Raw genomic sequence first — 14331 nt, 5'->3', positions numbered from 1 at the left:
GTAAGGTTCATTGCCATTGCCATTGCCACCTCCGGGCTCTTCTTCCCTTTTGTTTTCCCGCCATTTTATTTATCTTCTAAAAATATTGTGTTTTTTTTTTAAGTGATTTATTCCTCATTTTTTTTTCCTTAGTTTTTTTTTTCAAAAATAAATTATTTCAAAATAATAATATACTGGCGTGTAGCGGCGGAATCCGATGTAATATTCTTTCATCTTCCATATGATTTAATTTTGTTGCTCTTTATTCACACATAAATTATATTCTTGACCCTAAATTATATAGGTTATATAGTGTTGTTTCTTTATGGGATTGCTACCTAAACTGATTAGTGTATATATTGTTAGATCTAGGGTTATATATATATATATATATATATATATATATCGCTTTTACGAAAGGCTAACTCTGATTAATTACATTGATGATTGATGATGGGGGGTCTTCTTTAATTAGGGTTTGATATCGATGAGTATCGAAGTCCAGTAGTACTTAGGAGAATGCTTCCCTTCCACTGTGGACCCCAAGGTATTCGTCATACTACTTATAAGCTCTTGCTCGAGCGTTATGCTTTGTTGGGCCTTCATATTTTGCAGGTAATATTCATTATTCAATAACTATTCTTTCTCTCTCTCTCTCTATATCTATAATTCTATCTATATTATTATTTTTGAAGTATATTTTGTGTTATGCCCTCGAAATTTTTGTTATTTAATTTGTTTTATTTACAATATTAACTCCTAACTATTTTCCTAAAATAATAATTCCTGAAAATTCATTTAATGGAACTATTTAAATTGACCTAATTTGATACATTTATTGTCATAGATAGCTTTATGGCAACATCTCTACACATTAAATTTTTAATCCCATAAAAATCTTCAAACCTATTTTAATAGATCTTTAGAGACTATATGATCTCTTAAATTTAAATGACACAGCCGAGTTTGAGTAACAAATGATTACAATCGCAATAATTATTATAACGTTAATAAAGTGGACAATTTTTGGATTCACCCCTAGGGGTGAACCTTTCTTATTCACCCTCTCTTACTTAAGGAAACAAATTATTGATTAAGAAAACAAATTCTGTATATCAATTAATTTTAAAATTATTAATTCTAAACATTATATTATAGTTTTAAATTATAACATCTAAACCCAAATCACTCTTTTTATAAACCAAAATTAAAATATAAACCCTAACCACTATTTTATAAACCCAAACCGACATATAATTTTGCTTAATTTTAAAATATAAACCTTAACCACTTTTTTGTAAACCCAAACCGACATATAATTTTGCTTAATTTTAAAATATAAACCCTAACCACTATTTTATAAACCCAAACCGATATATAATTTTGCTTAATTTTAAAATCTAAAACCCTAACCACTCTTTTGTAAACCCAAACTGACTTATAATTTTGCTTAATTTTAAAATCTAAACCCTAACCACTCTTATGTAAACCCAAACTGACATATAATTTTGCTTAATTTTAAAATCTAAACCCTAACCACTCTTTTGTAAACCCAAACCGACATATAATTTTTCTTAATTTTAAAATCTAAATCCTAACCACTCTTTTGTAAACCCAAACCGACATATAATTTCGTTTAATTATAAAATCTAAACCCTAAACTCTAACAACTCTTTTGTAAACCCAAATCGACATATAATTTCATTTAATTATAAAATTTATACCCTAAACTCTAACCACTCTTTTGTAAATCCAAAACGACATATAATTTTGTTTAATTGTAAAAACTAAACCCTAACCACTATTTTGTAAACCCAAACCGTCATATGATTTCGTTTAATTATAAAATCTAAACTCTAATCGTTATTTTATAAACCTAAACCAACATCATTTCCTTAATAAAAAATCTACATAATCGGTTTCCTTAACTTGTTTCGTCTTTTTATTTTAATTTTTGATTTATTTTATAAATATGATATGACATCGCAGTTTGTTGTATTTTGATTGGTTAATTAAGAGGGAGTGAATAAGAGTGGTTCACCCCCAAGAATTTTTCTAATAAGACGAGGTGAATTTTTGCTACCTAAACTGATTAGTGTATATATTGTTAGATCTAGGGTTATATATATATATATATATATATATATATATATATCGCTTTTAGGAAAGGCTAACTCTGATTAATTACATTGATGATTGATGATGGGGGGTCTTCTTTAATTAGGGTTTTGATATCGATGAGTATCGAAGTCCAGTAGTACTTAGGAGAATGCTTCCCTTCCACTGTGGACCCCAAGGTATTCGTCATACTACTTATAAGCTCTTGCTCGAGCGTTATGCTTTGTTGGGCCTTCATATTTTGCAGGTAATATTCATTATTCAATAACTATTCTTTCTCTCTCTCTACCTCTATATCTATAATTCTATCTATATTATTATTTTTGAAGTATATTTTGCGTTATGCCTTTGAAGTTTTGGTTATTTAATTTGTTTTATTTACAACATTAAAACCACTAATATGAAGGTTTTGAAACACGGGTTAAACCACTAATATGACGGTTTTGTTGTTATATAGCGGGACATGTTATTAACATGACAGTTTGAATTAACATTAATCTAAATATAAATATTATTAATTCGGTTTTGAAACACGGGTTAAATCTTCCTTTAATTATTTGGTCAATACCACTAATATAAGAATATTAGACATATTAAATCAGGGTAATTTAACTTAAAATTTGTAAAACAATTAAATCATTAGTAAAATTGTGATTTAATCCGACAATAGCTTATAATTAAATTACATATTTATGTATTTATTTCCCCTATTATTGTTATAATAATTGATAATCCAAACAAAATTATTATTTAGTTAAACAAAACAAACTAAATATAAAAAACAAAAACAAAATTAAAATGTTATTATTTTTTAAAAAATTGTTTCGTGGTGTACCGCGGGTTAAAATCTGGTATATATATATTTGGTGCTTCATCAACATGTCCTGTGTTATACCACATCCAAGAATTTAAACTCTCTCTTAGAATTCATCTGATCTCTCAGGGGACAAATTTCAAGCTGGATGCCGTACAGAAAGGCATCACGACAATGAGCTTTGTGTCTTCCTACTACTTTACTCTTCTTGCACACGATCCAGCAGCTATCCCTCCATTCCAGCAAACCTTTCAGGTTAAAGTTGATGAAATGGAACTTCACAGTTATGGATTTGGCCGTTTCTATTGCTAGACCGAAAAAAGTAGTAGTCCAAAATCAAGATGAAGGTGACTAATATAATTGTGGTGCAATAATTTTTTTGTTTTTTTGTTTTAAATACAAGTGATCAAGAGAGTACTATAAAATCAAATCTCACTTGCTGATTAATAATGTTGCATAGCGGCAGTGACCCCCAAGGAGCCCTTCATACCTCACTTTCATGGTAGCGCAGTGTCAGTGTCAGATGGTGTCATCGTCTTCCAAGGTAGATTGCCTGATTGGCCTTCGGATCATGCTTTGAATGATGATAGAAACCGGTTTTACGTGGTACGTAAGATTTTTTTATTATTACTAAGAAACACACAGCATGATCATTTTAATCATTTTAAGCAGTAGTGCTGATCACATATTTTTCATGTTTTAATTTTGCAGCTCAAGGAATCAGAGTGGCAAACCACTGATTGGATTTCTCTCTATTTGGAACTTTTGATCTGTGCAACTGATAGAGGGATGTTTGGTGTAAGTAATTTTCTCTTTGCATAACAATGACATACCATATATATGACTGTTGGTAATAAATTATTAACGATCACCAAAACTGTTAATGTTGCTTGCAGATGATATTGCAGACTGGTCTGCCCAAGCTTCAGATTCTGAAAGTTGTGATAGAAATTGAGGAAGAAGATCAGAAGCCCCCGGATGAGAGACTCAATGCCAGAAGGGCACATGTCTACATTACTTTTAAGGGCTTGGCCAAGTCCCCATGGATTGCTGATCATGAGATTGGTGACCATGTTGAACGCAAAGCTATCATTAGAAGAGTCATCGATGCGCATTCGGGATGTTTGACTCTCAAGGGTTCTTTTTGGAGTGATAAAGATGCCGAGCATCGTTCTAAGAGACTCCGGACTGGAGATCCAAAAAGATGTTGATCAGATAATATATATATATATATACATATATGTTGTGCGTTTGAACTGTTTTAGGTGAATTTGTTTTCGTGTCGTGTGTGTTTTGAATACAAGGAAGTGTTAATTTATTAGCGTATATGTATGCGTGTGTGCATTAATCGTGGGGATGATTCAGTAGTTCTCCTTTTCCTTTCCCATTTTGGTCCCTACATCTGGACACCAGGCCTGCCGTTGAAAGGAGGAACCCTTTTAATTCAGTTCTAACTTGTCTGAGGACATCAAAGGGACTAACGCCCAGTGTTCTCGGAAACCATCCCTAGAGGTCTCAAAAACGCCCATGGCTGTCTGACTAATGACAAGATCCATTTGAAGATGTTGATCAGATAATATATCTATCTTGTGCGTTTGAACTGTTTTAGGTGAATTTGGTTTTGAATACAAGTTATTAACGTACGTATGTGTGTGCATTAATAAGGGGATGATTTGGTTCTCCTTGCAAACACAACCAAACAATAAAAAAATGATTTTTTATATGTTCTATTTGAAGATGTTGATCAGATAATATAAGTTATATATCTTGTGTTTGAACTGTTTAGGTGAATTTGTTTTTGTGTGGTGTGTATGTATGTACTGATGCTCTTAGTTTTCCTTTTCCTTTCCCATTTTGGTCCCTACTCGCAAACATCTGAACGCTAGTAATCCATCATAATATAGTGCAAGTGCAAATAAAGATTATGGATTTATTTGTGAAATCCCTATATTGAATGTGTGTGTCATATGCAAAACACAAACAAAGATAATATATACCATTCATATGAAGGAACAAACAGCGTCCATATAAGAGTTTTTATTGGTACACATAATCAAGATAATAATAATCAAATCAAAACAAAAACTTTACAATTCATGCCACTAACCGGCAACCCAAATCGTGTTTATCCCTCTCTCACAAATTAGCTGCAACAAACGTAAATACCTCTAAATCTTACAAAAGAAACACAAACAAAACCGAAACAACAACAAAAAGAAACAACCACAAACTTTATAAACAAACAAACATAAAAATTTACTAGGTAAAAAAAATTATGAAAGAGTGAATCATATCACATTATTGAGCAATTGCATTTGGACTCCAGCTTAGGCGGAGGTTTCAAATTCGCTCCTTTACCAGGAGGAACTCCTACGTTCCGTATCATCACTGCTTCACCTGCATTTTCATCATTCTCTATTTCAACTACTTGTGTTTTCTCCTCTGTTTCCGTTTGTTTCCGACTTGCTTTTGCGGATTTGGCATTCTTTTTCTTCGCCTTCGTTCCACCGCCAAGTCCATAACTACTCCTGTTCGCATTCGACTTCCCAAGTACTGTCACTGTTGGATGCAACATTTCTTCTTCATCTGGCACATCCTTTGCTTTATCCACTGCTAATGTTGCTGCCTGGTACACTATATCATGAACGATGGAGCTGCAGAACAGTATTGTATCAGTGGCTTCTTCCAGCGTGAGGCTCCTCGGCTCTTTTCCACCGGGACACTCCACACGCACGGTCGACTCGTCTACAGAGACCAGAAAAAACCATGTCTAAACTTACGCAAGGTTGTAAGAAAATATACGTAACAAACGACAGTAAAAGCACAGTGAGATGCCAGTATCAGATGAGAAAGCTGAGTAATTACCTAAAATTTCATTTGCGGGAACCAAGGAGTTGTGGTGGTCCACAGAAGGATGTGCCATACTCTTTTCTGAGCAGTCATCCACTGCATTTAGGTTACATCCTGACTCGGGAACTTCATCATGAACCCCTACACTAGGTGTCTCGGATCTACAACTCTCAAGTTCTATGTCTAAGGCTGTTGTGGTGGATGAACCGTGTGGAATTTCGTTTCCATCCTTTTCTTGTAGCCTAGAGTGATCATTCAAAGAGCTGTCATCAGTGATAATTGATGCTCCTAAATCCGATATGCTCCTCACATGTGCCGGTGACTCTCTTGTCTCCACAGTATTGGCTACATCATCTCCATTTTCAGAACATCCATTGTCATTTACCACCGGATTCTGCTCTGCCAGATCACCAACTTCATTGGCGGAAATACCAACTAATCCAACGCTTTCACCGAAATCAGCATTCATCACATTGGTTTCTTTACACTCCGAATCTTGGATTTCAGAGTGAGATTCTTTGTGAGTTTCATCTTGCGTACATGTCATTTGGGCAGTACACACTTCAAAACTGTCCTCTGGCATGACATTTAGAGCCTGCAAAGCGTGACTTGACATGCCAGATGATGATGACATGGTGCTTAGGGACTTGGAGTTGGTATCGTACCTATGAGTTTCCAAGTCAAGTGTACTACCGCTTCGTTGTCGTATATGGCTTCCCTTTCTTATAGAGGAACCGTAATCCCAGGATGACGATGCGGAAGCAGTTTCTGTGGAGCTTCTAAGACTAATACTTCTATCCCTTAAATAAGAAAAGCCCTCATATGATCTGGTGAAACAACTAGAGGTGTTAGCTTGAACAACAGGTGACTTCATACTGACCGATCTCTTTATAAGCAAAGGAACGTCTCCACGTCCTGAAGATTCAATCTTAACATCATGATGCTTATCAGAAAGCTGAGCTTGAGAATCTTTTGTGCCTATACTCAATAGACCATTAGAAGACTGAGTTCCATCCTGGTAATTGGGCGTATCCACATTTTGCTCTTCCAAAGCCCTGGAAATAGAGCTCTCGTGCAGATGATATTGTTCTTGCTCATAGGAATTATCACACTGCTCAATCTTTTCTCGTGTCTCCATCATCTCTGCCTCAACCATAACAGCAGGCAGCGATTCTAGCACATTTATCACAGGAATATTTTCAACATATAACTTGTTTTCATTAACAATATCCTCAGACTGCTTTGGGGAATTATCATTAAGCGCTCTTGTTGTTCCAGGGGAACCTGTTTCCGCGAAAATGTGTTCCTCCCTGCACTCTGGACAAATATTTATCTCGCTTATCGTTGCTTCAGTAGCCCGATAGTGAGAACCACATCTAACACAGACCTCCGTAGTTTCAAGAGCGACCCCTTCTAAAAATTCACTGCCTACATGAAGACTACCATGAGTCGAACTGTTTTCAACATCAAAATCATGGTGGCTGACCTCCTCATTCCCGCTAGACTCACATTCAACAGCATAACCTTGATCCATATCACCAACTTGATCACTGAAAGAACTCTCATGACTCTCATGTCTACTACTTTCATTTGATAAATTTACCATGCCAAAGGCAGTACTTTCTCCATGTTTATCCGGAAAAGCCAAATTCTCAACTTCAGATTGGAATACAGGGACTGGATCATTCCCTTTAGTGTCTGGCATGAATCCTGTAACTTGGCCAGAACTTGAGTTGCTCCCCACTGTTGCAGTAGAATGTCTTAACATAATGTGATGGTAAGACGAACTACTTTTCCCAGAATAAATGCCTGTGCTAGGAAGGCTAGAAGCAAGAGGCCTAAACATGCTATGATGGCTTTTAGGATGATCCTGCAGGAAAAATGTAGATCATGAATAAAGTTTCACATATCTTTGCAGATTCAATAAGGAGAAATTACCAGAATTACTATTGAAGTTAATGTATGCTATCTATAATCCAGGCAGGAGAGACTTGGACTCTATAGAATGTAACAGAAAACAAATGTGACCTAAGTTACAAGCTATTTTTGTGGTAGATATGAAAGACTTGACAACAATGTTCTTTGATATGTTCTCGTAGACTGCTGGTTCTATGTTAGACAACTAAGCCAGGGGTGCAAACATGTTGATACAAGTAGAGTAAAACATGAACTTTTAGAAGGTAATGAAAAATCATAGAATCGTGGACTAAAACAAAAATGGTATGCTGCTTAAAATGTACCATGGGACGAAGAGCAGACTCAAACGGCCTTCTCGGTGCTGAACCAGGTGACAGTAACTTTGAAGATCTAGAAGTTCTACTATTTGGAGAAAGGCTAGCTCTTTTTGAAACTGCACGGTCTGAGCCACCTACAGGAATAGACTGTAAAGAATGAAGATCATCATCTCCAGATGATGCTACAGAGCCTTTACTATGAGAACTAAACCGATCACGCTCATGACTGTGAGATGAACTGACACTTCTGGAAGCACTAGGAGAAACAGATTTTCTGCTGCGTGTTGAAACTGCATCCCTGCCATTTCTGGATGCTGGCGAAGAACCTCTTACATAGGATGCTGGTCGATCACCCAAAGAAGTTCGGAGATTTGGTGGCGCATCCAAGGAGAAACCAGGAATGTTTGACTGCCACACTTTTATTTTAGGTGAAGGAGAGTTGCCTCGACTAGAACTCACAGGAGAAGTTCCCCTGACAGCTGGCAACGCCGTGGTAGTTGACCCAGTGCTCATCTTTCGTGAAGTTGGGGTCGGGGATCTTGATACAGGTCCTGAAGGTTTCCCTGGAGTAGGAGAAATCCTCCTAACTGGGGTAGCTGATCGTCGACCAGATGCTGGACTAGGATGGCGTGCTGAAGATGGCCTTCCCCTTATCTGCTGCATATTGTCAGCTCGAGGTGATGTGCTTAAGCGATTTGGGCTTGCACTGCCCTTACTACTACCGCGACTCTTCTCCATCTACAAATACACATAGTAAATTAAGAAGTGCAACAAGATCTGATTGGAGATCTACAATGTTATACATAGAATATAATTCAATTTAGTATAGATGGATACCGTGGATGATCTAGATAATGTGATCTGACTCTGTGGTCTCCCTCTTCGCACAACACTAGCTGCTGGGGGTTGGTCATCCAATGAAGGAAAAAGTGGTGTGTCTGGAGGCGTCAGCAACCTTTCATTGGTAATCCAGTAAGCTTTGTAAGACCACGAGTGGAAACAATAGGAGAATTATAGGCATCCAAAAGAGTAAAATACAGATTACTACAGTTGTTGACAAAAATAGTTATAGTAACGCCAACAAGAAGTTTATGGAATCAGAAGCTGGAGAAGCAAATGTCTTTGAGAATTATTAAAAGTAAGGAAGATATCCAATTCAAATTCAATCTCGACTGTGCTTATAGATAATTATACAGATTTGTCAAAACAATGAACCAGAAAGAAAATAAGAAACGATCCAAGTTAAATAAGAAAGGTACCAATCATAGTCATTCTTATCTCCCTCTGCAGTGAGCAATCTGCTACTCTCTCCTTGAACAGGGATGGTGAACTCCGAAAAGTGCTTCAACTTTGTAGCTGAAGATAAAATGTCCAAAATAGAAGGATAAAAAAAAGTTAAGAATCATGATGACAGTCAGATGACTGGAGCAAGAAACAATCTCTAAGTCCAATCATCTCCTTAAACAACGCTGCCAATAAAGAAAAAAAAAGCTTACAAAATGCATCTTCAAGATCATCAGATGACTGAAGCAAGAAACTATCTCTTTCTTTGTCTTGCATCTCACTAAACAAGGCAAGATCGTCGTCTTTATCTCTGAACAGTATCCCATACTCAATGCTGTGGCCTCGTCTGTGTTTCTTCCCAGGAAGTTCCCTCCCAGGAGAGCATCTCAATGCCGGGGAAGGAGGCATCGCTACTATCCTACCTAATGAAGACTCAAACAAAACGCTAGCCCGGTAAGACCACAATCCACTTCTGGCCAATAGGAGCGTCTTATCCGATCACATATGAATCCAAACATATATCTCTGAAACTCAACGGTCTTAAACTGAACCACCTGAAAAGAATCAATAGTCAATTCAACTAAAGGATAATTCATAAAATGGGATCAGCTTCTGAAGACACAAAGTCAAATCTCAACACAAAAACCCAGAAGTAACCTAAAGACCCAAATTTTTTTTTTCTGCACAATTTAAAATCAACTCCGTAACAGAGTAAGACTGTTCTATAATAGAAACCCTAGTTCTAATCCTTCAATAACTTGCTCTAATTGCAATTGGAACTTGCCAATTTCTACCCATTTGCAAAAGCTTGAAACTTACCAAAAGTAACCAGACGCCTCTTCAGAAAAAAAAAAAAAAAAAAGAAAGATCTCGGCCTAAAGGATCAAACCCAGTTCCTCAAAAAAGGTCGAAACTTGAGAACAAGGAAGAAGCTTAATTCCCCGTACAGATCAAAAGAGCAGAGACCCAAGTGAGATCGATTCCATTGCTCTCTCTCTCTCTTCCTCAGTGAAGAAAAATGTTAAAATTGGTATAGCATTTTACTTTGCTTCTTCAGAAAGAAGCACCAAATCTTCGATTCCTTGCCTCCCTTCTCTTGTTTCTGAGAACTGTCAGATTTGCTTCTTTGCACCGCAACAAAGCTGCTACTTAGCTAAATCTCTCCTCTTTCTCTCTTTCTCTCTTTCTCTCTCTCTGTATGATTCTTCAGAGTTCTCTTTTCTCGAGCTTTTTTGGGGCTTTTGTGTTTATGTGATCGTAATTACTTCTGGAAACCGTGACCGAAGCTCTGATTAAAGGCAGAGCCTTTGGATGCAGACAAAAGAGCTCATTCTGATAACTCTTTTCTTTTTCAACGTTTACCATTCAAGTCCCTAACTTAGTAATTTTTCCTAAATTGTACTTCACGCTACTAAAATGTTTATAAATAACCCTAATTGTATAACGTGAGGATTAATATTAATTTATTTTAACTTTTACTAGTAAAAACAATATGAATATTATTATTATATTGTTTTCAACAATATCTATGCTAATTTTGCTATATTGTTGATTATTATATAGTAAGATGATTATTAGTATTATTATTTTGTTGAATAGAAATATGAACATTTTAATATGCAGAGTTGGTGTGTGATGAAGAGAGACTTCATCATTAACGTATCTATGCTTTCTGATTCGGAGGTATTTTTCTAATATTAAATATATATTTTTTTTTTAGAATTTGTTTTCCTATATTCAAACAAGTGGGATTTTTAATGTATATTTGTAAAGTTTGGGGCTTTTCTCAAACAAATGCAAGAATGGAGTTACCTTTTCGATGGAACATTTTTTTGTTTTCAGGTGGCTTAAATTTTCGTCCAGTTATAATAATTTATGTTTCACGTAAATTATAAAACGAACGGACTTCAATTAATAAGGTCAAGATTCACTATTACGCAATTATGGATCTTATCTCTTTTATTATTGGTCCTAATAATGGCGGCATTCTAACTAATTATGTACTTAAAAATTAACAGTTGGTGTTACCAGCATTATGCACGGACTTTAACTTTAGAAGTAAAAAAAACAAATAAATATCTGATATTGATGTAGTTTAACATCAAAACTTAGTGCAGGTAAAATATTCTAGACGATTAAAAAGATAAATTACGATGATTAGTTCTTAGTTCTTACTAGTGTTATTTATTTTATCTTATTTTGGTATTTGTTAATTATTTTGCTTATGTGTGAAAAAAAAAATTGCTTATGCATGTGAGAAAATTTAATATGTTCTCACAATAATGTGATAAACAGGAAAAAAAATTATAAATTCTTTTTCGAAATCTCTTGCTTGAAATATGTTATTAAGACCGAAATATGTACACTGACGCTTGAAAAAAACGTTTCTAAACCTCCCAGGCACTAATATCGAGACTCCTTTCTTAGACATGTGTTCCGACGCCGGTGAAGCTTCTGCTCACCGGCATCGGGAGATTCCGACCATGCTCTCTCAGTCGGTTTGTTCTCTTTCTAGTGTTCAGTCTTCTTCCTTTTGTCTTCTTGCTTTTTCGCCCCTTTTAAAATCTTGTTTAACCCTTTCAAACCCTAGATCAATGGCTAAATCGTCAAATAAAAATAAAGGAGACAAATGGTGTCCGGCGTTGCCCATGCCACATCTTTGCGGAAGTCAGTCCTGATTGAGTTAATATTTCACCAAACGGAGATCTTACTTATCCACGAAGAATTATCCCATCGAGTCTCGACTGATGGAGATCCTCTTCCTTGGGATACGACCTCTCCAACCGAATCGGCTGATTTTCTCTGGTTCTCCTCCTCTGCTCCACGATTAGGCCAAAACCACCAATCATTACTTTCACCCTCATCGGAGATATATGCATCAATGACAAACTTTACTTCGTCTCCGATCAGCGGCCGCCGCTCTGTAAAGTGTCCTCTGCCAGTGATAAGGAAACTAGGGTTCTCACTGGTGGACCTCTCAAACCTCGGCCCATTAAAGTGTCAAAAGCCCAACATGGGAAAATCTGACTCATCTTCCGTTTTGCAAAAGCCCAGGTTTAACCGTAACTTCTCTTTACTCATCTTTCCTCATCTCTTGAGATTTGCTCTGGCACACCCAGAAATGAGTGATAAAACGTGCTGTAAGGCTATAGAGTTGTTTTGGCTGCATGTAAACCCTGTTAGAATCCTGGTATTAGATTCACCTAGGCTTTGCAAGCATGATGTTAGAAGGCTGATTTGGACCGGTATTATGATCTCACCTCCATGGAGATGGGGTTACCGGAATCCTTTCAAACCTCTTACTCTATCCCAATTAAGTCCTGAGCTAAACCGTTTACTACCTTGCTTCAGAAGGGCCACTTACTTTGAAAGTAAAAGTCTGAAGAAGATCGGCATTATGATTTCCTCTCCAAAGAGAGGAAGTTACCGAAGCTTCCTCAAGACTTTCTATCCATATCCCCTGGTTATCGATTCTTCCCTTGTACAATTTATCAGTTTCAGGGATATTGGCTTCATCCCCCAAAAATTGCAGAGTATTGGCATTATGACCACTGCTCCAAGGAGTGGTGGTTACCAACAACTCTTCAAACAAACCTGTTCAGATCATAGAACCTCCAACAACCCCTTCTCTGCCGCTGTACAGACCAGTCCATCTAATCTCATGCCAGCGAGACGCTTGGCCTTGGAAACTTCGTTAACGTCACTCAGTCTGATGATAGTGACCATGAACTCGTCCAACGGCCTGTCCGTGGATGACCTGTCGATGAACCGTGTGATCACTTGCACCACTTTGCTTCTTAGCTTTGGTACCCAAGCTCCCATGGAATCTTTCTCGACTTATTTGAACTACCTTTGTGTAGTGTCTCCCTTTTCCTTTATGTTGTTGTGCTTTGTGTTAAGCTTCTCTACCTATGCACCTATGGCTTGTATGAACTCTGTTATGTTTGATTGAATGAAAGCAACCTTGTGTGACAAAAAAAAAAAAAAAGAGAAAAAGACCGTGTACACACATATATATATAGAAACAAAATCCCAAGTCTAAAACCATATATGATATCCATCATATAAACTTAAGATGAATTCGGAATTCGGATGACTGTTTTTAGAAAACATTTTGCATAATAAAAGTTGAGTTTGTTGTCTGTGTGTTTTCAAAAAATTTGACTGTGGTTGCTTTAAATCAAGCAATGTCGTTTTGACTTTAAGAGACATGAGAAAAGATGGGATTCCTCGTAAAAATTTGTAGTTTAACAACAACAAAGGAAGAAGAAAAGTCGAGTCTCTCCCACCGTCCATCTCTATGTATCTAGAATTCGATCTTCAAAATCACCACTAGCAATTTCCCTTTTCAATGGGATATGATTCCAAAAAGTGCAAGTAACAGGTGGCCGAACCTGAAAAATATGTTTGTACACTGATATATTTGAAAAAGCCATATTGAATTTAAACACAAAGTTGCAAACAATATTAAGATTTTAAATAACTCGTATGCTGATAAATTCTAAAATAGGAAGAACAGACTATACACCAAAATTCAAATAGTATATAATAATTAAATATATATATACTAAGTTACTAACTAACGTTTGATATAGTGCCAAAAAATTTATAACTATTATATTCTGACTGATCGATAAAAACCTGCGTAAAAATCCAGTTCGGTTTTATATTTTCTGGTCATGGTTTTCTTTGTCCACTTATCGACATTAGAGTAATAAACGACGAGAGTTGATGATGACCATAAAACAAAATGTTTTTAACGCTTACTCAATACAAGTCTTTTTGTTTTTAACGTACTAACTACGGAAGTCTTACACAACCTATGCATAAGTATAACCGGGTCGGATACTCTTGGTTTATTTGCCGACAAGCGGGTCGGATCTAAAAAGTCGACACGATCGCGATGGTAATAGGGTATTATTATGACCGTAAGACAATCCACTTAATGATTAAGCTTAGCTAGTTGTTAAAACAAACATATATACTATAGTATTAAAAAACATATTTGATCTCTTATAAATATATTAATTATTGTTAAATTAAGGTGACAAA

General features: G+C 36.1%; 2 protein-coding genes and 1 pseudogene across 4 annotated transcripts; 2 read left to right on the top strand and 1 right to left on the bottom strand.

The window, feature by feature from the left end:
• Positions 2249 to 4122, top strand: LOC104743572 (annotated as a pseudogene).
• On the bottom strand, positions 4940 to 10595 carry LOC104741389. Of its 3 annotated transcripts, none has more exons than XM_010462245.2 (7): positions 10099 to 10595; positions 9492 to 9833; positions 9255 to 9351; positions 8833 to 8950; positions 8002 to 8733; positions 5777 to 7631; positions 4940 to 5656 (listed from the first exon to the last, which is right to left on the bottom strand). In XM_010462245.2, exons 2-7 carry the CDS (start codon positions 9685 to 9687, stop codon positions 5205 to 5207), a joined length of 3450 nt encoding a protein of 1149 aa, XP_010460547.1. In that variant the 5' UTR covers positions 9688 to 9833; positions 10099 to 10595; the 3' UTR covers positions 4940 to 5204. The 3 variants fall into 3 exon arrangements, with proteins under 3 accessions (XP_010460547.1, XP_010460549.1, XP_010460548.1); XM_010462247.2 differs by having other exon boundaries at positions 10169 to 10595; XM_010462246.2 differs by having other exon boundaries at positions 10227 to 10595.
• Positions 11615 to 13419, top strand: LOC104741388. The gene is made up of 2 exons (XM_010462244.2): positions 11615 to 11777; positions 11870 to 13419. The coding sequence occupies exon 2, from the start codon at positions 11909 to 11911 to the stop codon at positions 13229 to 13231; it is 1323 nt and encodes a 440-aa protein (XP_010460546.1). The 5' UTR covers positions 11615 to 11777; positions 11870 to 11908; the 3' UTR covers positions 13232 to 13419.

The sequence above is a fragment of the Camelina sativa genome, chromosome 14, assembly GCF_000633955.1.
Source record: "Camelina sativa cultivar DH55 chromosome 14, Cs, whole genome shotgun sequence".
In the NCBI taxonomy this organism is placed as follows: domain Eukaryota; kingdom Viridiplantae; phylum Streptophyta; class Magnoliopsida; order Brassicales; family Brassicaceae; genus Camelina; species Camelina sativa.
This window is presented reverse-complemented; position numbering and strand designations above follow the sequence as displayed.